This window comes from Colossoma macropomum, unplaced genomic scaffold (assembly GCF_904425465.1).
Source record: "Colossoma macropomum unplaced genomic scaffold, Colossoma_macropomum, whole genome shotgun sequence".
In the NCBI taxonomy this organism is placed as follows: Eukaryota; Metazoa; Chordata; class Actinopteri; order Characiformes; family Serrasalmidae; genus Colossoma; species Colossoma macropomum.
In genome coordinates, this window is record NW_023494787.1 from 43,134,026 (window position 1) to 43,158,632 (window position 24,607).

At 40.4% G+C, this 24,607-nt stretch overlaps 1 protein-coding gene across 4 annotated transcripts in view; it reads left to right on the forward strand.

Moving 5' to 3' along the window:
* The first annotated feature begins 302 nt into the window (after positions 1-302).
* Positions 303-24,607, forward strand: part of pbx4 (pre-B-cell leukemia transcription factor 4) — a 38,733-nt gene continuing 14,428 nt past the window's right edge. The window contains exons 1-3 of one of the 4 annotated variants that reach the window (XM_036567474.1): positions 304-1,747; positions 7,669-7,782; positions 11,026-11,099. In XM_036567474.1, coding sequence (XP_036423367.1) covers positions 1,563-1,747; positions 7,669-7,782; positions 11,026-11,099 — 373 coding nt within the window. In that variant the 5' untranslated portion in view covers positions 304-1,562. Of the gene's footprint in view, positions 1,748-7,668; positions 7,783-11,025; positions 11,100-24,607 lie in introns of all 4 variants that reach the window. The other 3 variants (XM_036567473.1, XM_036567476.1, XM_036567475.1) reach the window with 3 other exon arrangements.

The window sequence follows — 24,607 nt, forward strand, 5'->3', positions numbered from 1 at the left end:
CCTGATATCTAATATCAAATGCAAATCACTTAAGTGAGCAAACTTAATGTCTAAGCATAAAGTAATGAATACCTATAAGCACGTAAAATAGTACTTTATAGTGATGCATCAAATACAGCTGGTATCAAATTACTTGACATTTTAGTTGTGATGTGCAATCTATTTATTAAATGTATTTATTTATATAGGCTTATTTAATATTTAACATTTATTTTTCTTCCTATTTGATTTCTTTTGAGACAATGTACAAGATACTCACTCAGTACCCCAGCGCGCCCCCTGTGGTTCGAGCCTGTACTGCACCCTCCTCCTGGGCCGATGACGTAGCGGCTAGTGTGGCCGCTACAGCGGTGCGATTTAAGAGCAGCAAGAAGGAGCCGAGGGAGAGACCCACAGAGAGAGGGGGCTGAGAGAAAAGCAGGGGGCTTCGGGGGCGAAATTAAGGAGCCAGCGGTCGGGTTGGCTGGGATGGAGCCGAGCGTTTTCACTCTGAACAGCGAATGCGGCGTTTTAGCAGCGTCTGTATAGTCTTCGCTCCGATTTGCCTGCGTTTTGCCGAGTAAGAGTCTGCAGCCGCTCCGTTCTCGCGCACAGAGCCGTTAACGTTAGCTTGCTTGGCTAGCTGCTGTTGCTAAGCTCGGCTAGAAAGAAATGCTAGCTGGCCTCGCCGCCGAAGAAGGAAAAGAAAGGTAGCTAGCCAAGTCCGAGCGAGCGAGACATTTTCTTCTTTCAGCGAAGCTGAAAGTGCGTTAAATCACACTAAAAACTGTGACATTGTCAGTTTTTCCTCCGACCTAACGTTAGTCTTCCGTCTCGACTTGGCAGTATTTAAAAGAACTGTTTGTCGACGACACGTTTACAGAAAGTCCGCGGACAGTACAGTCAGCTTTGTGGTGTACAAAAGCTGTTTTTTTAATTAGCTTAACGAGCCTTTATGGTTGGTTTACTCCACCAGTTGTGTTACCATCGTCGTCGACTTTTACCCAGTGTTTACCTGTGATACAAGAACCAGACGAGAGTGTTATTTTTTACGTATTCGCGATTTATTTATTTTAAAATTGGCGCTAATCTGCCCAGCGGACTCGGGGCTAACAGTTTTTGATGAGACACTTTGTGAGATCTTGTGTTGGGAGTTCTTAATGTAGCCGAGGCTGTACGCTTTTTTAATCTCTATTCATTTACGTTACTTGTGTTTTCAAGTCTTCGTGCTTCGTAGCCTCTCTTGAAGCTTTCTTTTCTTGTGCGTTCATTTTCGAGCACGACCCCTTGTGTGTGCGAGTGGGGTTTTTTTTCCTTCAGTTGGTGCATGTGGTCGCATTTTTCCTCCTTCTTCTCGGCTCCTCAGTGTTTTGCGGTCATCCTCCATGCCCGCGCCCGCAGCAGTTTTCACTCTCTGCTACCTAACAATTTTCTCCGAGCGTGAAGGAACTGCATGTGCCTTTTAATCCACCTTAGGATCGTCAGTCGTACATTTTTTTCGTGGGACTTGGTACATGATCACGGACCCGGGCACTTAGCTAAACTCCATTGCAAATTTTTTGCGAGGTCTCTCTGAAGAAAGCATGGACGATCAGACCCGCATGCTTGGTCTAGGCGGGGGACTCGGCGCCCTATCCCAGGCCGACGTGGGCGACCCGGACTCCGCCAGGAAGCAGCAGGCTCTCGGTCAGCCGCAGCAGGACATAGGGGACATCCTCCAGCAGATCATGGCCATCACGGACGAGAGCCTGGACGAGGCGCAAGCACGGTGAGGAGAGGAAACACATTTATTAGCCTGTTGGCTTTAGGAGGCAGGCGTGCGGCTCGTCCGTGTTGTATGAGGCGATGCTGTTTTGCTTAGGCCGAGTACTACTTATAATGTGTTTTTAGGTCAGATCTTCACTGTACATATACGCTAAACGCGTCTTCAATGGGAAAAAGTTCTTTTAACCCCTTAAACTAATCTATAAAGTATAATCTTACACATTAGTTTCATATTACTGGAGACTTTTTCATTAAAGGGGAATTCCACCGATTTTCAAAAAAAATCTCCATAATTCAGCGGTTGAGAAAGTCATTCAGAGTGATTTGACGTGAAATAATTGATTTGTTGATAAACTGACCAACACAGATTTTCTTTACAGTGGTGGTAATGGGAACCTCAATGTTTACAGCACAAATACAGCCGTTTTATTTACCACCCAAACCCACCAGTGAACCTACACGCGTCTTCTGAGTTTAAACGTATGATGTTGATGATGGTAAAATAATGGTCAATCTGAAAAAATAGGTTTTCTTTCCAGACTATTTTGCATTCATGTATCCCTCCACCATGAATAGATTAAAATATATTGATTAGAATGCATTTAGACCAAAACGTTTCCCACAACTACTATAAAACAATGTCTCAGTCATCAGGCAGGGTATTTATAACCATTTCATGTAAAAACTTTCTGTGAGGAAGATTTTAGAGGTGGACGTCTGGTTCCCATCAACACCACTGTGAACAGTTCTGACTCTGCAAGTTTCTCTAGAACAGAGCATTTCACACCAAACCAGTCTAAATGGCTCTGTTGACATGTTAACCATTTTAATCATGCAGAAGTTTAGCAAAGTCGGTCGAGTTTCCCTTTAAGCATGCATTCACGTGGTTAGCTGTCCTCACGTTTCTCATTGCAAGTTTTTGTCAGCCTATATAAGTGACTGCTTTTTCTCTATCCCTTGTATAAATCACAAAGAACTTGACGTGCTCAGCTGCCTGCTGTTGAGGTTGTTTTGTTATGCTTAAACCACGACTATGCTTTTTATGAAGCCCTGTAGTTTGCACAGTTTTCACCCGACTGAAAATAGCGGACTATGGAAGGGTAAAGTGGGGTAATCTCCACTGATTAACCTTCTTTCTCGGAAACTATTTAATTCCTCAGCAGAAATGTGGAAAAGTATCATCCATTGAAGTGCTGATGTGTTTGTGAGGAGCACACATGCCCTGGAAAAGCCGTTTGGCCGACCAAACCGTGAGCCCCGGTAGATAAATGAATGTGATTAATCTGCTCCCTCGTCATTAGCATAGCTAATCAGGCAGCTCTTAATTAAGCCATCGCCGTCGAGGGTTTGTTGGGCTGCTTCGTGGCTGAGGTGCAGGCCTCAAAAGCGTGGCTCTTCATTTGAAAGGGTTTCAGCACGGAAGCCTGTACATATCGACTGTGGTTTAATCGATCTCTCCTCGTATGTGAGCATGTTCTCATGAGCCATTCGCGACTAAGGGAGGCTTCTTGGTTCCCTGCGAAGGTTAACAGCACAGAAAACTCTGTGTCTACACCCTCCATGCTTTTTGATGGAGGATTGTGGACTGCTCTGCGATGTGTCATTAGCTCGTGATTTTCCACCAAACCACTTGACCACCTGGTTCTCTTAATTAATTCACTTCTTTCACCCCCCCTCATCCCTCCATCCATCCCTCCCTCCCTCCCTGGTGTTCATCCTTTTCATTGTGTGCAGGGCGCAATCAATTCTCCTATAATGTGTACGCGAGTGCAGCTGTCCGCAAATCGAGTTTCTATTAATGAGATTGGGGAGGGGGTTACACGGGCAGTTTATGAACGCAAGGAAAATTGCTTTTTACGAGTGGATTACAAGTTAAAGGGCTTTTTTTTTAACCAGGTCGTGTCCTGTAGATGCCCATTGTCTTGTTCTGATTTTGTGTCACTTTTTCACTTTTGTCATTTTGAAGATTGTTTCTCTAAAAAATATTCCTAGGCTGCGTTATTTTTCTTGGCCCAAGGTTACTTAGCCTTTTTAACTCCTACTAAGACACGGAAATGAAAAGGACGTAGTTCAGCAAAAATTTCACATTTTTCCACTTACTCTTGTTGTAGCTGGTCAGCCAAGACATGTTTGGAGTCCTGATTTTGCTTATTTAGTTCAGAGCTGGAGCTGTTAGGCTAACATTGCTAGCAAACACTAGAAGTCAATTGTCACCCAAATCCTTTCCATAAATGCATCCTCAAAATTCCTCTCAACCCATTCATACAGATATTGACATTTGGGGTAAGAGAAAAAATGTGTAAATTAGATTTCTTTTTTTCCCCCCAAATTATTACCTCACCCTAAGAAAAGGATTACCTGAGTATTCTTATGTGAAGCATAACAAGGCTAAGGAAAAAATAACTCGGTCTCTTCTTAGATTATATGTTTGCAGTGGTTGTGCTCCAGCCTTTTGAGTTAATGTATTTTATGATCTCTTGAAGTCGGCTCCAAACATTCAGTAAGAGTGATTGACCATCACAGCGCCCTAGCTTGTCTTGTTGTTTGTAGGCTTTTCAAATGTTCTGGAGCTTTAGCACTGTTGCAGAAATTGCAGTGCGGCAGATCTGGTGCGTTTTGTTTAAAATGCCAGTACCACACAGATGAAATTGGAAAGGGTCCCGATTGTCCGTATCCAACTGGCGTGACCTTTGTTTCCACTCAGAAGTAATAAAGAAGAAATAACATGTTAAATGAAAAGCGGGTTTTGAACTTACTTTTTGGCGTAGTGGTGTGTCTGGCTGTAACAGTCAGTACAAGCTGAGGGCAGGCTTCCTCCCTGAACCCTGTCAATGGTGGTACTTTTATTTCCTGCATGAAAGCACCATGTTTTTTCAGCCTGCTTTTTAGACCAATCTACCTGAGCAGTTCACTTCTAGTAATCCTAACACACCTGACCCAGCTAATCATGATTTTCTGAAGAGTGTTGGTAGGAAATAGTGCTGGGCAGTATTGATAAAATTCAATGTCATGATGTTTTCCTAATAAAATTTGAAAGTTAATGGTCCCATGCTTCATGAGTACTACTACTCTGAGCTAAAAGGATAAAATCTTACATAGCTGGTTTTGACTGGACTGTTTTGTATCAAATGGTACCCTGTACAATACCCAATTGCAATAAGTTAACCAGACAGAAACCAGGGGCTATTACAGAAGCTTCTGAAATCACTGACACTATGACTACTTTAGTTAGGACTGAATTTAGGACAGAAGCTATTACAGAACAACAGTTCTGAAGTTTATAATCTTATCCTAACTCCTAACAGTATTACAGAAACATTTCCTAAATTCTGTCTTAACTTTATGACAACCCTGAGGTGTCTTAACTTCTGTTTTAACTGTCCATTTCTGTCGTTTTATGCGGTGGGAGGCAGCATAGTTCACTGTAACTAGCATAATGATGTTACGTTTATCTACATCAAAACATTGCTTTGACTTATAAGGGTTCTTTTCCAACAACATTTTAAATTCACTGCAGACACAATCTCCACCATCCCCCTTCTTATTACCTTTGTTTGTTCATGTTGATGAAAACTGGTCAGATAAAATATTACAGCAGTGTCGTGGAATAACAAGGAGACAGTTTTGAACGTGTTGCTGTTTATTAGGAGGAATAACGTTAGCACAGTCAGTTAAAGCATTTGGGAAACTGAAACTGTGGAGCGGCGATGCTCTGATAAACAGCACGAAGCACTGTCACAATATTCTTAACTTCAAGGTTATTGAGCTGTAGTTTTGTTTGACCTCTTTAACATCAGTAAAGCTAGCTGTCTGGCTAACTACCATGATTATTTTGATTACATGTTTACATTTTAGCTGTGCACGTGTGGTCGGGTGCCAGGTAACAGACATGACAGTTGAATAACATCTTCGATTGAATACGCCCCAGATTTCCAGAAACGTGCTAGGCCTATTTATTTAGTCTATGTGTGTTTTGAACAATCTACAGCACCCAGCTAATGACATGCTGTGTAGTTAACTGTCTGTCAGTACCACTAAGACTAAGTCACTGTTGTAGTATGACACCAATACATGTAAAAATGGTATAATTGCCCAGCACTAGCACAAAGATAGATGTGTGAAAGGGTTGGTGGCCTTTAACGGGGTTCCTTTGGGACTATGCTGTGTAGTCAAGTTTTCTCATCCAATTCTTCAAAGCAGCACTAACACTGTTCATGCTTTAGATACTCAAATGATGTCTTGCTCTCAAAATCACCTACATAACTGCTTTCTGTCTCTCGTTTGCAGTTGAGTTGTTTTATGGTTCATGCTAATGCATCTTCGGTCTTTTAAGAATGATTATGTGAACCACACTTGGCTTATCAAACCTTCCCTGTTGGTATACTGAAGGGAACCTGTAATTTACATAGAAAAGCAAAAGAAATATCAGTGATCTTATTCAACCCATGTTTCAAAGCACGGCTGGCCAGCTCTGCTCCTGGAGATCTGCTGCTGTGCAGAGTTTAGTTCCAAACCTAATCTAACTCATCTGATCCACTTAATCAATATTAGTTTAATGAATATTAGGGCCAGGTGTGTTGGAATGAGTGGTGCATCTGCAGGAGTGGGTTTAGGCAGCCCTACGTTGAAGGAAAAGAAAAATATTTTATGCAATACTTTCTTATTGTACCTTCGAACAAGGACTGTCAATAAATATAAAATCTGAAATACTTATACTTGCAAATGCTGCATTGAGGTGCGCTCAATTTGGTTTTTCGTTTGCCAGCTTGTTCTATTAAAAATCTGGTTTAGTCTTTTACTGTCCGCCACTAGGCTATAATGAGCAGTAGAGAAATTATAAATGCCATATTTTGATGTAAGTAAACCGTTTATTTATTTTAACTCAGATTACAATACATCTGTGCAGTGCTATACAGTTTAACAGGAGCACCGTGAATTTCTGAAAGAGTAGGAGTCATTTAACACAATTGGAATTTTTTTAAGTTGGTTGTTATACCAGTTATAGAAACAACAGAAAAAACTTCAGAGGGGCCTGTTTTAGAAGGGAGAAATATTGCCTGAAATCATTGCCATATGTCCTGACTACAACTGGCAAACATTACTGTGAAGCCCTACCTCTAAAACTTCGTTAACTCTCTGGTTATTACAGCACTGCAAGGGAGTGATCAGGTGCAAGCAGTGGTGTACTTGCAGAAGGGGCTTTTAACTGAATCATAGATCATGTTTGGTCGAAGCTTCTTGGTCATACTGTAGACTTCCTCCCCGGTAAAAGTTTGAACCTTTTATGCTGATTTTAGTCACGGTTTGTCTGACCTTGCAACAGCAAGAAAGGCGACTTGGACTTGATAAATGGTCAGTACTAAGTGCTGCTTAGCAGGCCGGATGTGAGCCCTATTGCATGAATTTTTTTTGCTCTGTCAAATTGATGGTGCTATAGTGAGAGAGAGCAGACCTTTTACTGGCTGATTTCTGAGAAACAAATCAAACAATAAAAAATGTTGAATTACCAGAACTTACAGTTTCACCAGATGTTCATCTGTGATGCACTGACTGCTGATTCCACTGTTGTTAGGTGAGCATTAGGACTGAATTTATAGAGGCTGACCCAAGGCTGATGCATCACTTTTTTTGTTTTTTTTTGTTTTGTTTTTTTAGCATCTTTTTGATTCTTTGTGGGTTTTGCTCAGCTCGCCATCTTGCACCCAAAGATGGCCAAGGCGTTGTCAAAATACATACATCTACCTGCCGATCACATGCTTCCAAGTCTGTTATTCTCTTTACCGTGAGGCTTCGGCTTCGGCCTCGGCCTCACACAGCCATTGCATGGATGGGTTGGGTTGGTGTATTACTGGGGCGGTGGAAGGCAGTGCCAGTGCAGTCCATGCTGGCTGCCCCCAACCTTTCACCTTGTTGCCCTGTGTCCAGATGCTGGCAAGAGGAGGGACCAACCGAGTGGGGCGGAAGAGGTGACCCCACAGAGGGAGGGGCAGCTGGGGGGGGCACAGTAGGGGGTGCCCTGCCGCTCAACTTCCAGCACAGGTCAGTATGGGACTGCATGTGCACCCCCACCCCCACCCCGCTCATACCTTCCATGCCAATGGCAACTACTCATTCAGTCTCTGTATTGAGTGACAGAAAACCCAAACACTCACTCTCTGTGGTACTCATTTGTTGTTGATTGGCCTGGTTTAAGTGTTAGGGTTTTTTTTGTATATGTTTATTCCATGAGTTTTGAGGTTGCCTTTATGTAGGATTAGACATTTTAACTCAGATGGGTACTTGAGTACTTGGTTAATCGTTTTAGGTGTTCAGATATTGAAGTCACTGTTTGGATGTGAGAAAATGTATAGACCAGCTACTCATTGCAGGGCTGTTGAGTTTTAACAGGGTTGTGTTGATTGAATTTTGCCTGTATTTGCAATTAAGTAAATAGGTTTACTTCGCCACTATGAGACATGTATGCTCAACTAGGGATGGTCAGTATGACAGTGTTTCATAGGATTGTGTAAAATTGTCACAATCTGCCAAATCATTCTCTGTGGATATTGCCAGTGCTTAAAGAACACTGACCAACTGCATGTTTCATTAAAAAGAAATAATAATTAGTTAAAAAGTTAAATACAACTCTCAGCATTTTTAAGTGTAGCACCGTTAGCTCATTCTATCCGTCTTATTAAACTTTGGGATACTAAGTATTTTGATACATGTCGTGAAAATGTCTTCAAGTATAGTGGTACTGTATTTTTGCCATATCGCCTGCATTTCCAAGGGCGCATTGTGAGACCAAGATTCAGAAGGCAGCATTAGTGCCACTGTAACTCTAGCTGGCACTGCAAGAAGCAATAAATGAAAAGATAATTTTAATGTTACCTCAGCGGTTTAGGTAATAAAACCTTCACGTTTTAGTTCTCCCATGTTAATATTGTTAAAGGTGATTACCAAAACCATTTGACCTACTTCAGTAGGGACATTCCTTCCTGTGTTACTGAGATACAGAAGATTTGTTTCGAAAAGTGAGTAAAAATAACATTGCTTAGGGCTTCAAGAATGAGTATTTTTTTTCCTACCGTCTGACTTCATCTGTAATGTTTCAGCCTGTTGCTACTACTGTTATCTTTGAGCTCAGTCATTATAACCAGCGGTAGGAAAAACAGAGTTTCTTTGTGGTAGGAGTTATGAACATCAGGATGTTTAGTTTCAGTGAAAAACAGTGTGTGATACATTGTAGGCTGTAGGCTGATCTGAGGGTAAAGTATCAGGGGTTAGTCGTATGCCTCAACCCTTTAGGCCTCATTATTTCCAGAAAGGAAATGTCTTTGGTTTGTTTCTCCATAGGTCAACTTCGAGGAAGAGTCATTTTAACGTTTTGTGCCTTGTCAGTATGTAACTTTGTTGTGATAAATCATGTCACAATACAGTACAATATGTTTTGCTAAACATTGTGTATATTGTCAGTACTTGTAGAACACTGCTCAGCTGTTACATTATAAAGAGAGTAAATTTTGTCTCATTTAAGTGGATTTAGTGCAATACAGTTTGCTAAATATTAAGTAAATTTCATTGTATTTGCAGTTTTTGATAGTATTTTTAAAATATATTGCTACTGTTTTTTTTTTGTTTTTTTTTAATTCCACCTAATCAGATCAGTCTGAAAAAATAAAGAACGTAACATCCTGTATCGTGGATATTTCTTAAACCTACTGTGGTATATTTTTGCCATATCGCCCACTTCTAAATTGATCACAGTTGTTCACTAATCAGTGGTTGTGTCATTCATTAAATAGACAGTGGATTTTACTAGATTGTGTTAACCAGAGTAGATGTTCAATAGGAAAATGGCACACAATAGAGCTGACTATAAGCTTAATTAACTCATGTTTTGTGGAGGACTTCCTGTACATTGTGTCAGATGACATGCTGGGCTATGAACATAGTATCAAACGACATGCTGGGCTAATATTCTGGCCAAATTCTGAATTAATCCATGCTGTCAATAGAGAGTCCTGAAATTCCTTTAGTCTGGCGGGGTATAATCTTTGTCTGAAAAGCTGTCACACAATCCCTATTTTACAGAGAGTGAATAATAATCCATGTCTATGGTTGTCAAGCCTTGTGATAACTGGCTCTCTCACAAGTGACTGGCGTAAGCGTGAACACGTATATGCTAAAAGATGCTGATCCGGTCTCTGAGCCAGAGGTTACAATACAGGGAATGAGTCATGCGTTATAATATAGCACTGTTTAAAATTACTGCGCATGAGCCTTATAATGAGACTGAGCTCTGGAACCTGTACTGTGCATAATCAGTGATTCAAGAAGAACTGGCTGCAGGTAGAAATGTAACATCTTGCTGAAGCTTGTGAGGGGTTAAACAGTTTGGGTTTCATCAGAAACTGTTTTTTTGCATGCATTGTTCTTATGACTTGCATTGGCCAAAGCTTATTTTTATTTTTTTATTTTTTCAGTCATGCCAACTGCATGACTATTAATGAGCATTGTAAAGGGTTGAATTATTGCTCCTGGAACATCTGGTTCATTTGTTTGCTGCTATTGTAAGCGAAGGTTCCCACAGCAGGCACGTTAATAAACCTAAGCAATATGAATTTTGCTTATGGGAGGCCACGTAATGATGGGCTAGAAGAAAAAGACAAGGGTTTGCTTGTGTTGCTTTCTATCGTCTCTGCACAGTCCACTCTCAGGGTGTAAAGAGGAGGTGGGAAGAGCACTGGAGGGGAGATGGTGCTTAAACAGCTTTTCCCTGAAGACAAATTAGCACTATGCTTCATTTAACTCATTTAGCTGTAGAGAGGCTGAAGGACTACTACAGCACGCCCTGCATCGGTTATAACTGAGATAGCTTTAAAAGCATTTGGCTTTCAAGTCTTGTGATGTCAGTAATGTCTTGTACACTGTGACTGGTTTGAGACTTTGAACTGAATAATAAATTATGTTGTGTGGTGTTTTGACCAATTTTTTTAAGAATAGGAAACTTGGCAGTCGTAACTGCTGGATGTTCGGCTGCATTAAATTTCAAAATTATAGCATCTGAGTGCTTTGAGTTTAGCTTTACACATTGTAAAAGTACACTCTCACCTACTGTTATTGATTGTTGCAGTATACAAATACTATATGCCTGCACACCAAGTGTGTCACTTCTTTAGTACAAGCTTGTTGCAGTTTTTTGTCAGTGAACATATGAACCTCTTTTGGATAGTGCTGGAGTGATTTCAGAGTCTGAACAGAGTTGTACTGATGTGCGCACTCTCTTTCTCTTTCTTGCAGGAAACACGCCCTGAACTGTCACAGAATGAAGCCTGCTCTCTTCAGTGTGCTGTGTGAGATCAAAGAGAAGACTGGTAAGTTATTCGCTCTTTTCAACTCTACTAGATTTTTGTGCAAGTTTTCTGGAGGTGTCACTGCACTCTGTCTCAACTAGGCCCCACAAAACCAAACTTGGTTTAAGATTCACCAGATGTCTAAATGTGCTTTTTGTCCTAATGTGACCTCTTAAGGTTTTCTAAAAGTCCCACTTTTGTCATAGTTTAATAACAGTGAATACAGAATTCTGGTGATGTTGAGTATGTCGGATAGAAGTACTGGAAATATCGAGCTGTTCGCTGTACATGAGCCGAGTCGCATGTTCTGCATTGATTGAATGCTCTCGTCACCCGAGCTTAGTCTTCATCCACATTGATGATCCTAGTCCAGTAAGCTGTCAGCTCGTTCATCCTCATGTGGTGCCTTACTCAGCTGCCTGGAAAATCCTCTGCTTTCTCTTACCAGGCAAGACGTCCAGCCATCATGTTGTGATTATCTGAAACATTTGACTCCAAGTACTTATCTACCATAAAGACAATATAAATAGCTTTTAGAAGCCAGGCCTGTAGAAGCCGGAGTGTCTTTTTTTTCCCAGTTGTACCTTATGAGAGTCCACTTCAGTCCTCCATGAAGCATGTCCATGTAAAAATACAGTGTAGAAATGTTGAGCCGGCAACAGTTTACGGCGATCTGTCAATAACCCGGCCTCACTTCCCCCTAATTGGATGCAAGAAACGGGTCGGCTGGAGGAAAGGGGGTGGGTGAGGGGGGTTGTCCCTGTTGCCAGGGCAACCTGCTGTCTTATTTACCTAATGTCATTCACTTTGATTTTCACATTTAGTCTGCCAGCTGAGAGTGGGCCTGGGAGAGATGCAGCACTGAAAGCGAGGCACAAGATCCTATAGGGGTGACACAGACCATATAGAGAGCAGAAAATCTTTTGTGTAGCATGTTTGTCATGACCAAATGAAAGCCTGAATTACTGGTTGTGAAATGCAGCCGTTTTCTCATACGATAGGGCAAAATGAGTACTATAGTTAAAATAGGTCAGACTGCTGTAGTATATAGACCATAGTGTCGTAGTATATGGAACAGAGTGCTGTATTATATATATGGTAGTAATGTAGTATATAGGTTAGAGTGCTGTAGTATATATGCTGGGGTACTGTAATAAATAGGTTCGAGTAATGTAGAGTGTAGCGTAAGGCACTGTAGTGTATAAGCTGAGGTGCAGTAGTCTATAGGCTGGGTCGCTGTAGTATATAGACTAGAGTGTTGCAGTATAATTGTAGTGTGTAGGCTGGAGTGTTGTAATATACTGGTTGGAATGCTGTAGAGCTTGAGGTGCTGTAGTGTGTAGGTTGAAGTGCTGTAGTCTATATGCTAAAATACTGTAGTACACTGAAGTGCTGTCAGAAAAAAGGATTATTCCTCCAATTCAGTTCACTGAAAAATGCATATTAGACTATAGAAAATATCCATTCAGGTGTCCTACTATATTTCGGTTAGTACGGGATATTTGCAGATGTTTGACAGCACTTTAGCAACTCAGTCATTCTGAATGTCTCATATGAGGTAAGTGAATGGTCTGCTATGGATGGCAGACTTTTTCTGACAAGCCAACACTCCAAATATGGATGCCTTGTAGTGTTGTAAGCTAATAATCACATTATGGTATATATAAAGTAGCAAAGAAAACTGCGTGCTTAGGGACTGCAACTGTGTGTCACTGGTGTGGGAAATTTTATAGAGAAGACAACCGTCTCACGACTTCATACAACCCCCATTAGCTTTTGAGGATAGTTGCCTGCATGTGAATTTAGGAAACATTTGCTTAGAAACTTGCTGTTTACTGTAGTTATGTATCTTTTTTGTTGTTTTGTTTATTTTTGTTTAATGCTTTTAATTTAATTTATTTAACATTTTTAAAACAAGTGGAAAGTTTAAATTTAATTTTAGACCCTAGCTAACAGTGTATAGGCTGGACTACTGTAGTATTGTATTATATAGGTTGGAGTATTGTAGTACAACTGTGGTATATAGTACAGACTGTTGTATTATATAGGCTGGGTTACCGTAAAATAACTGGTATACAGGCCAGACTGTTGTATTATATAGGCTGGGTTACTGTAGAATAACTGGTATATGGGCCAGACTGTTGTATTATATTGACTGAGTAATGTGGAATAACGGGCATACCGACCAGACTGTTGTATTATTTAGGCTGGGGTACTGTAATAGAAGTAGTAGTATGTAGGCCTGAGTATTGTATTTTATATGGACTCATGTTCTGTATTGTAATTGTGGCATATAAGAGACTTGTGTACTGTAGCATAACTAAAGCATGTAAGCCTGAGTATTATGATATATATACTGGGGTATTTTAGTATATCTGTAATATGTAATAGATTGATGTACTGTAGTATATAGACAGTTGGAGTGTGCAGCAACCCTCACACCTCCATAGGACTCAGCAGGAGTCCTGTTGGCTCGTTGTTCTCCATGCCTGACCTGGCTGTTTCGTGCACCTTCAAGACCCCATACTGCTTTTAGGCCCTGCCCCTGGAATGTGAATTAAACAAGGCACTCTGCTTTTATAGCTGCTTGTACATCTATGACAGCAATCATCAGCTCTCTCTCTCTCTCTCTCTCTCATTTTATCTCTCTCTCTGTCTCTCTCTCTCTGTCTCTCTCTGATTTCATCTCTTTCTCATTCACATTCTCATTCTCAGTCACGTTGACTTTTTACTCTCTTTCTCTCTGACTCTTTCTGTCTTTCTTTTCCACTCACCTACTCTCTGTCTCTTTGCTCGCGCGCTCTCTCTCTCTCTCTCTCGCTCTCTCTCAGTGCCAAGCAGCAGGGATGAAAGCAGCCAGAGCTCGGGTCTATCCCCGCTGCTTCGGTCTTGTCCTCTCCTCCTCCTCCCTCTCTCTGCCTCGCTCTCATTCTTGAAAGAGAAGACTTGCTCTGAACTCCAGGCTTTGATATGATAATGGATGTGTGTGGGGGGGGTTGATGGGGGACTAGGGGAGAGTGGGGGATGGTCGATGAATTCCTCTGAGCACTGCAGTTGGGGAAGATTGTTTTTATTGTTAAGGAAATGTTCTGCTCAAATGCAAGTTGCCCTCTTGCAAAGGGTCTTCCCACTCGTTTTTGTCTTCTGTTAAACATGACCTTCATATGTGTGAAATTCAAGATTAGTTCATTAATCTCCTTACAAACAAATTAAGAGAGGTGCGTTTTCCTTCCATTCTTCCAGCCTTTCCCACCCCACCCCCCCCTTTTAAGAGTTAGCACAAAATGGTAGCTTGCTGGTGAGTGTCTATGCATTTCAGCTTTTCCTTTGTTAACACACACTTTGGTTCATAGATGGAGTCATTTTTGATTGAGTTATCTTTCTTCCCAGTGTCGTAGCCAGAAATTAATTTTGAGAGCTGGTTATCACAGCGACCACAGGCTACCCATTCATTAACTGTATTTGCTGTTGCTCTTGCAATAAAAAATGAAATGATTAGTTATCAGAATTATATTTGCGGGGTTGACTTTGCAAGACTGCAGGCAAATGAAAATTGACAGATTAGCTCTTCAGCATGCAGATAACAGCATATGTTACAAGACAGACTTTAAATCCCATTACTACATAAAAAACGCACGTAATATAGACCTAATGACCTGGAACTTAACCAGTGTCTTGAAAAGCTTCAAAAGCACCGACAGAATGTCATTAAGTGTATTATTTAACCAGCTAAGTTTATATGGACAGCAGTTTTGTTCCATATGTCTACGCATTGTGAGATTTGCTGTATACAAATGTCTTTTGCAGACGCTTGGGTGCTCCTGGTCAGATTAAATTAAGTACAAAAGAAAAGTATACATCTACAGATAGCACACTTTAGCACATTTTAATACTCGGTTTTGTTTATTTACCGAATGTAACATATTGGGGAAGGGGTAAAACATTAAATGCTGTGCTGCCTGTGCAAAAGTTATGCCACTAAGTTTGTTCACTGTAGAGGACTTTAACTTATTTAATAAAATCAACAAAACATCATTTGACCGGAGCTGTTTGCACTTTTGCATGTGCCTGTATATTGGCCTTTACTTGCCTTTTCCCTTTTTGTCTTCTGCAAGCAAGATATCAGTATCTTTTTGAGCTAATCCATTCATTTTACAGCCAGACATGCTCAGGAATGAATATGGAGTTTTTTTAGTTGTATATTAATGGAGTTTGCTCTGCTTTCACAATCATAAACAAAGCCAAAGAACTCTGTTTTTATTGTGCATGTATTTTACTGAAAAAAAAACAACACTTTTTTAATTTTGACAATTAACTGCAAATGTTTAAGTTCCAAAAAACACTTTTCCCTTTGTTTGGCGAGAAAAGAATACCATAGAGCAATCATGGACAACGAACAGTTAAGTTTCTGTTTGAACTGGAATGAATGGCAGTGACTTATTTGCACATTAGATTATACTTGAGATGAGCTAATTATTATATGCACCACACTGATACCAAGAAGGCATTAAAAAGCAATTAATCTGACTAATAAGGTAGTTTCACATGACAGATTACTCAGATTCAACACAAAGTATTACTAATGTTTGCCTAAATGAACAGCTTGATCCTGATCTTCAGCCCTTGCTTGATTGTGTGGAACTTGACTTAACTTGCTTGGTCTTGAGCAGCGTAACTTGAGACTTGAGGGTTAAATCCTGAGATTTGCATGTGACTTGCACAAGAATGTGTATTCCTCTCTGTGAAAAATAGGGTTCTGCACTTCTCATGGTAGGTTAGCCTTGATGTCATATGTTAGCACATCCTCCTTTATGAACCATCACAACCTTGTTTCTGTAGAGAAATCAGAATCCATGCCTTTCCTTTTCTGCGTCAAGGCAAAGGCTGTGTCGGAAACGTAATAAACACTACCTACTCATACAGTATTCTGAGGCAGGAAGGAACCCAGTCATGTCTGAATCGACTGTTTTTATAAAGTGCTGCCTGCTAAGGTTCCTCCGTTCGGCTGTTATTTTTAAGGCAATGGAGATGTGTCCTTCGCTGCCTTACATATCCCATAATCCTTTTGTGTCTGCGTCGATGTGGTTAGGAAAAAATAGCAGAAAACACCAGCACTGACACAGTGGAGGAGCGAATGGTTTGTGTACAAATACAGTACTTTCTATTTTGGTTATAAAAAGTTAAGTGTGCTAGCTGCCCAACTCAGAGGCTTTTTTTTTCTGGGTAAATGGTGCTAACCTGTAATGCTAATAGCTAGCAACGAGCTGTCGTATCTTGACAATGACATGATGTACTGCTGCCTTCGAAGTGTGTCTGAAAGACACTTCAGTTGCAGGTACCTTCATAACAATGCTGCATTTTAAGGCACTGACTTATAAGACGGCACAGGCAGCATTGAGACAGGTGCCTTAAGTTTCAGACACATCCAAGGTGTTGAACAGCTGTATTGTGTTCATAAACGGGAAGGTAAATTATTAACAAGCTTGCATTCTCTTAGTATGGCCTGAGAGGTGGATCATTGGTTAGGCATGTCACAATCATGACATTTTAGCTGAATGATTGATTCCCATATATGTAATTGTAATTAACAGTTTAATTTAATTTTTTGTTTATTGTACTATTATAGTACAAGTCAAAAGTGGCCAGATTTGCTATCTTGCTTTTTAGCTGTTGGCAGTAGGAGAAATTCTTCTTTTTGACCCAGTTTACATTAAATTTGTTGTGACAGGCCTATCAGTGGTTGCAGGCTGGATATACTTACAGCAGTTCTGCTGTTAGCTCACTTGGTAATAGGCAATAATATTAATAATAATAATAATAATAATAATAGGGATGTGCATGGAACATGTTCAGCCTCCATGTTGGTGACTTTTATCATGAACATTTTAACAAGTTATTAACAGTCAGACCTCAAAAACCCCTAATCCTGCTTAAATAATGATTTAATCTTTTATGTGTCTGACAGCTGTTAAATTGTCTGTTGGTGTTAATATTTTTTTCAGTTTGTCTGTGTTTTGTCACAATAAAAGCCTCGTGGTTTTCTAGTGGGGTTGAATGAGCTTTGCAAAGTCCGGACAGTAAGCTGGATGTCCAAGTCTCATCACTGTCTGGCTGAGCTTCCACTCCTGGAAGTTGAGTCAATCACAGGCCTAATTAAGGCTTTTTAATTATTATTCGTTCTTGAGAGAGCTTAATTTGAACCTTGTCATAAAATTTTATGAGTTGTTGGAAACCACAGACTTCTATTATATTTTATGAGGCCAAGTCTGCAGGCCCATTGAGCAGAGGAGGCTGCAGGGTATAGACAGAGAGAGAGAGCAGCAAAGGTAGAGAGACACAGAGAGACAGTGGCAGAGAGGGATGCACATAAAGAGACACATATAAAGTAAGTAAAAGGCTTCTATTACAGCCCATTCGCCAGCTCTGCATCTCTCTTTACAACGAAACAGGGATGAACTGAGTCCAACATGCAGACAGAGATTCCAGTCAAACATATGTGTACGCAGTCCACTCTGGCTCTGCTTAATGCAGTCCACTTAGTGGCACAACGATCATAGAAAATGTCGATCCTCCCCACTCCCCTCCCTGCAGCTCAAAATTTTCAAACCAGCCTCTTTTCTCATACGATGGTCATCCAGCTCGAGCTGAGCCTCATCGGGCCTGTGCTCGCGTTTCTTGTGTGGCACTCTGTCACTCAATCTGTTTTTTTTTTTTTCTTCTCCATTCCTCTCTCAAGAGCAGTGAGAACGAAAAAGATACAGCGTGTGAAGGTGGTGGTGGGGGGGCGTACAGAGAGAGCGAGGGAGAGGACGATAGAGAGAGATTGATGAGGCTGTAAGAGCAGCAGTAATTACTCTGTGTCCATTCCCCATGCCGGATTGGCAGACGGCTAATATCACCCAGACCCCTGGCCCTGACAGGCACCCCCTTCCCCTCCCCCCCCAGCACAAGCACTCTGAGAAGGGGGTGGAGGGGTGTCGAGCATCACCTCACACCCTCTGCTACAGCCTACTGCTGTGTGGGTTTGGATGTCTTTTCTCTCTCATTATGTTATTCCTCAAGGAATCGAGCGTCTGATGTCCTCTTTGAGAGGACGGACAAATACAAACTGGGACTGGGGTTGTTTTTACTGCTGAGATGCTCTGTCTCTTTGGCAGTGGGCCTCCACTACAGAAGATTTAATGAATGTCACTGCTGCTAGACCTGGAACAATATATCATTTGAAATATAACAATACTAGACTTCTGAAAAAAACAATTAATCTCAGAAGTATTTGGAAAAAAAATTGTGCATCCCTAATCATCTCTGATAATTGTAGGCCTGTGTGTTGTGGGGTGTACTGATAAATTTCAATATCATGATATTTTCAAGATGTATCGTGGTGCCAGATGATATTTAAGTAAGCATTCATAAAGTTCATGAATTAGAGATGCACCTTTTTCTTTTCTAATACCGATATTCAAACCTTGAGTATCTGCCAGTACCAATCCAGTGTTTCACTGCTGTTGGAACAAAACGTCTTATGTCCATTTTTGTAATTTTTCAGTTTTTGACATAATTTGAAAATGGCTGTTGTCTTTTACACTGCGTGTAAATTTCAGTGAATGGACCAAACGAAACAGCCCAAAATGACTTGGAAAAAATTCTGGTTCCATTTACATTAAAAGTAAAGTAAGTTTTTTGCTTCTCCTGTGAAGTCATCATTTTGGAGATACAAGGTTTTGTTCCGACAGAAGCTAATGAATTTAAAATGAGCTGTTTTTAAAAGTAGGTGCTTAAATAACTCAAACTCTACAAAAAGAAATACAGCATCACATCACACAGTGGAAGTGAGTGCTGTTTTAGCCTAGATTTGTCACTGGATCTTCTGCTGATATCGGCCTAATACTGATACCTATCAATACAGATATGTCATCTCTGTAATGAACCCATATTTCCTGAGTACTGGTACAATTGGACATCATGTGAAATGGCGTCAGACAAAAGGTGTCAGATACTCCTGGTTGTTGATTTTCTGAATGAAAATTTGCCAACGCTTCCTCTACATGGACCAAATTTAAATATGGTGTTTTTCTTCAAATTTTAACTTGTTTATCTTGTATTAATATGTTTTATTTTCACTTGAACAAAGTCAAGAAAACATGTCATTTGACCAGAGGCACCCAAACCTTTGCACCGTTTATAAAACCCATTATCTGTCAAATATTGCTAAAACTGAAATCTTGTTCACTTGCTGTTTGAGAATCATTTTTGTCCTGATACCAGGACTGTGACTTCCCGATGTGATGTCTTTATTTTCCACATGAGTGGTCTTTGGGGAGTGGGTTGGTTCACACATTTCAATCATTCATTTAATTATTTAATTTAATTAATTGATGTCCCACAACAGGGAAATTACAGCAAAACACAGAAGCCCCACAAAACTTAGTGAGTTAGTGGCCCAGATTGAGTTTTCCTCCAGTGTGCTGACCCCTCTCTCTTTCTCTGTCTTCTACTCACTCTGTATCCCGGTCAAGGGCCAGCATTTGGAAGAAGCCAACGTCTTTTTAATTAAAGATATGTAAATGTGGCCTCAGCTGGATTGCTTTAGCTGGCGTGGCTGTGGCGGGGCGGTGACGTGTCGGAGCCCAGCTCCTAATCCAGACTAATTAAAGATTAATTACAATTGATAGGAGCCTTCCTCCCCTCTGTCGAGCTCGCTGTCTAATTTGCTGGAGTATCTCCCCTCCCTAATGCTGGTGAGCTGGGGACGAGGTCTTTTAGGTTTATGATTATGGCTGGAGTCTTTGGGGTCATCGAGGGCCTCTCTCTCTATAAGCCCTGCGAGCTCCCCTCCAGGCCAGGGACTTTGCATGGATGACACTTGGATTGAGCTCTTAGCTGTTTGTTAATCTTGAGTAATCTGTTTGTCTCACGCGAAGGTGTCGATACAAACCCTCCTTCGAATGAGCCGGGTCGCACAGGTACGTATGGCTGTTGTGTTGACAGGCATTGTGTTTCTATGAGGAATGGTTTTGTGAAGTGATGGTCTCGTGTGTGCTCTGTGGAGGTGCCAGCCCTCACACAGGTAATTCCTCTCTCGGTTATGGGAGAGTTTTGCTGCGACCCATGGCGCTGCTCACCTCAGTACACAGTTTGACACACAGAGCGTGTACACTAACACTCAGAGTGCACACACAAACACACTGCACAGGATTCTGGGTAGTTCACTCTGGTGCCCGCCTCTCCCTGGCCCCGTTCGGCTCTGTCACGGTGCTCGTTCGCTCGTTATAAATGGGGGCTGCTCCTCTGATCTATTGCTTAATTGCCACCTAATTTGCATAACAGTGCAAATTAACGACCTCTCAAATGAGCGTTCATTTTTCACAAGGTCTTTAGGAGCTCCTTAAGAGGCGGTGCTAATTAGCACAGGAGGCAGCTGTGCTGATGAGCCAGAGAGTCAGGGAGCGCGAGTGTGGACGCGACTGAGAGCAGGAGAGAGGTGTGTCTACAAGAGTGACACATTGCCAGGGCAACAGCCATATTCTTGGTTGTACACATGTGTATAGCATAAGAGTTGATCCTTATGTGAGCATTTGTTTGATTTGCTGATTTTGTCTTAGGTGTATAGCACTGTGCAACATTGTCCAACAAAGGCCGCCCTTTAAATATTTTCAGTCAAAATGGCCATTAAATACAAGTTATTCATTGTTCAGTGTCTGGAAGAAAGCAGGAATCATAAATATCTAAAGTCTCATAAGTTTCTGCTCACAATCTAAGAAAAAACATTCAGTGATGTTCAGGTCTGAACTGTGGTGTGGTCTCTCCATTGTTCTGAGAACTCCAGTAGCTTCTTAGTTTGATTTGCAGATTTTCTTCTTTTTTTTTTGTCTATTTTGTTTTCTCAGTAAGAGCTTCTTGACAGCTACACATCTTTTCAGACCCATAACACGGTCTTCTCACAGTGGAAGGATGGACACAAACACCTGTTGATTTTATTTATTTTTTTTTTTTCAGATCTGAAGCCAGAGTGGAGCTTAACTGTCTCATCTCTCTCAAAGATGAAAGCTTTAAATGTGGTTTGTCTGATGGTGACGGTTTTTGGTGGTCTACCAGCTCTTGCGTGCTTGTTAGGATTTTTCATTATATATTTTAATTATGTATTTGGTGAGACTTTATTTTGAGTGGTCATTTTTAAATGAAACAAACACTCAACATACTCTTTGTAACATGTCAAAAACATGTGAGGGTTAGGATTAGGTTTTTGGTTGAGGTTAAGGTTAGGATTAGGGCCAGGGTGAGGGTTAGGTTTTGGGCCACATTGGGTAAGTTTAGGTTTTAAGTAATGTATCAACAGTACATCTTCAAAATATTTACATCAGTGTGTTCAGATGCTTCACTACTGCTACCTCACTGATATGCTGTTGATGTGTTACTGATAATCTGTTAAGAGTTTCTTAATCATCACAAAGGTCCACTCTGAATAAGGTGTTACCATATATTCTAATACTTTTTTTGAACTACAGTTTTGGAAACTGCTGTTTTTTCGCTTATTTTCCTTTGACCTTTCCCTCCTTTATGCAAGTCTCATATCTGATCTCCTCAAAAATATCTCCTAAAAATAAATAAAATAACATGTGACTTTTGCATCACACTCTTTGTGTCTTTGTAACTCAAAGTCACACAAACTTACAATGAACAAATTTCTTATCGTTTTGTTGAGAAAAAAAATGGTTGTTTGGGGAAAAAAAAAAAGCCTATATATATAGAGCAGTAAATTGTGTATTGCAATAATAATGAAAAATTGTCATATTACCCACCACTTAGATGCAGTATCAACTGTTTATGTACAGTATTCTAAACTATGTGTACCTTATTCGTATACCCAATTAAGTGACCAAGTACTAAGATGGATTGAGGTCAGATATCTGTATATTTGAATAACTATGCCCGTCCCTAATTGCCATGGCAACAGCCACATTCTGTCCTTGTTTGTAGACATTCGCAGGGGCCTTGTTCAGTGTGCAGCTCTTTCTGCAGAATACAGCCTGTAGAGCAGAGGCAGCCTCCCGCTCTGGGTGGGGTGGAGGTAGCCTCACCTATGCAAAAATGCATATTTGGTTTTTGATGTGGTGCAGACTGACCAGAGAGGACGGTCGTTCCGGTGTTGAGGTGTCTGTGAGGTGCTAGTTGAGTTAACCAGTGGCTGATTAATGGTGCGCTAAGTCAAAGCCATGTGTTTGCTCAAGGTGTGAGCGGTCCTGTTCACACCCTAATCAGATCCCTCTGTTGACACTGACCACTGACCACTCCTTCGCCCAAGAAGCAGAAGGATATGTATGTGAGAGAGAGAGGCTAAGTGCGTGCCACAGTGCTCCAGTAAAAGACCCAACAGACGCTGCTTAACCTGAGCTGCTTAGAGCTGGAACTGACCGAAGGATTGTGCAGCTTACTCCACCCTGGCACAAACTCACATGCCCTCTTCTCTCTCTTGAGTGCCTCAACGTAACACCACTCACCCTGACCTCATCTACACTCTCTCTCTTGCTCTCTCTCTCTCTCTGTTTCTCTCCATCACACTCTGCCTTTGTTTGAAGACCAGACCCTTAACATTTTTCTCTTGATGATTGTCTCACTCTTTTCACTCACTCTTTTCGCTCTCCCTCCCTTTGCTTTCCTTGGTATTGCTTCATACTTTCTAAGAAGTTGCTTAAGATGTTTGGACAGTTTTCTGCAGCTACTATCCTCTCTTGTTTACCAGTTCATGTGGATCTAGGTTGAGTCAAATGGCAGAGATTTTTGGTATTCAGGATGTAGGACATTGATTTGAACTTTTTGTTGTGTATGTCTGTATTGGTAATGCTAGTACAAGATTAGGGCTGCAAAAACACATATTTTAATAGTTGATTATTCGTGTAAATTAGAAGACTAATGGTTGATCAGCTTCAGTGTGGCCTGTAAATGAGAAGAGCAGTAACACAAAATGTTTGACAAACTGAGGTACTGTTACCAAGAGCTACACAGTGTGACAAGAAATGTGGGGCTTTGTTTAAGTCTGCCCTTAAATTTGCGTTACAGTAAATTATATATTATAGCTAAAATAAGATGAGATAATCCTTTATTAGTCCCACCACAGTGGAAATTCACAGTTCTACAGCAGCAAAAGGGATAGCAAGGCACTCAAGAAAAGTGCAACAAGAAGAGAATTAACCAACAAGGTATTAACCTTGTTAATTTCTTAACAAGGTTAGTTTGATACTTATTACTGTACATACAATATAAAAAAAAAAACAAAAACAACTAAAAACAAAAAAAATATTAATTCTATCCTTCAGAAAAACACTGTAAACATGATAAATAAAGAAAAGCAAAATAATCTTTACATTATAAGGATATTTACAAATATTACACATAGAATATTGCACAAGAAGAAGATCGAATAATAAATGAAGTGATAATGAATATGTAGATTAACATCATTCTCCAGGCTTTCACATCATTTACCTGGTTTAACATTTTAACTTGCTAGTTTACTGGACAAGCTTTGTGTGAACAGGTTTCCAGGCATTTGGCTTTTTTTTTTTTGTTTGTTTGGGGGGTTTTTTGGGTTTTTTTTTTACATGAAAACTGTTTACAAAGTGAGTTGTATTTTAAGTCATTTAACCAATTGTACGTAATTAAAACTGGTATAGGCAACTTGACGACATGAAGTATTGAAGCAATAAGCATTATCACATTAAATGGTTTGGTTATTTCACCATTGAAAGTAAGTTCATGATTAATTTATAAATTAAAATATAGGGCTTACGAGTTTAGACACACTGAGCTTTGAGAGGACACACTTTTGGTTATATCAGTTTATGTCAATGCTGTGAACATAAGTACAAGAATAGTAGAAATGAATGGTTTATATGATTTATGGATAGTATGGCTTTGTTTTTTTGAATGTAATTTGTAATTCTTGTTCACTACCATGGTGGTCCTAGTCAGGACCTGACTGAGTCATTCAGTTTGATCAAAATAATTAAATCCAGTGATGGACATGAGCTTCTGAGGGCTAAATCAGAAAGTTGTGACATTAAAGGTCCTATATCATGGAAAAAATATATACTTCCTCACTTTTTTGAACAGTTTGCTGTAGAATGTAAACATTGTTAAAGGTTGAAAATGTACTACTCTGTATGGTCCATATATGGGGCCCAAAAACAGGCCTGTTTGATTTAATTGTTTTTGTAATGTGTTGAAAACCAAGACATTTATATATCTGCTTGTTTAACAAGCACTTTGAAGTTATTGTGTTGCAGCCTGGACTGCTTATTGAATGAGGCACGATACAGGACAGCCGTCAAAGCTTAGATCCATTACATATGTCAGTCTTAAAGGCACAGTAACAAAAACAGCCTGTTTTAATTCTGCGGCAAAAAAAGGAGGTTGGAAAACTGTTCTTGATACATAAACCATACAAATGTCTTAAGTGGGCTTTGGGAAATAATAAATACAAGAAATATGTAGGACAGGGGCCCTTTAAAAATCCTCACTATGTGTGTTCA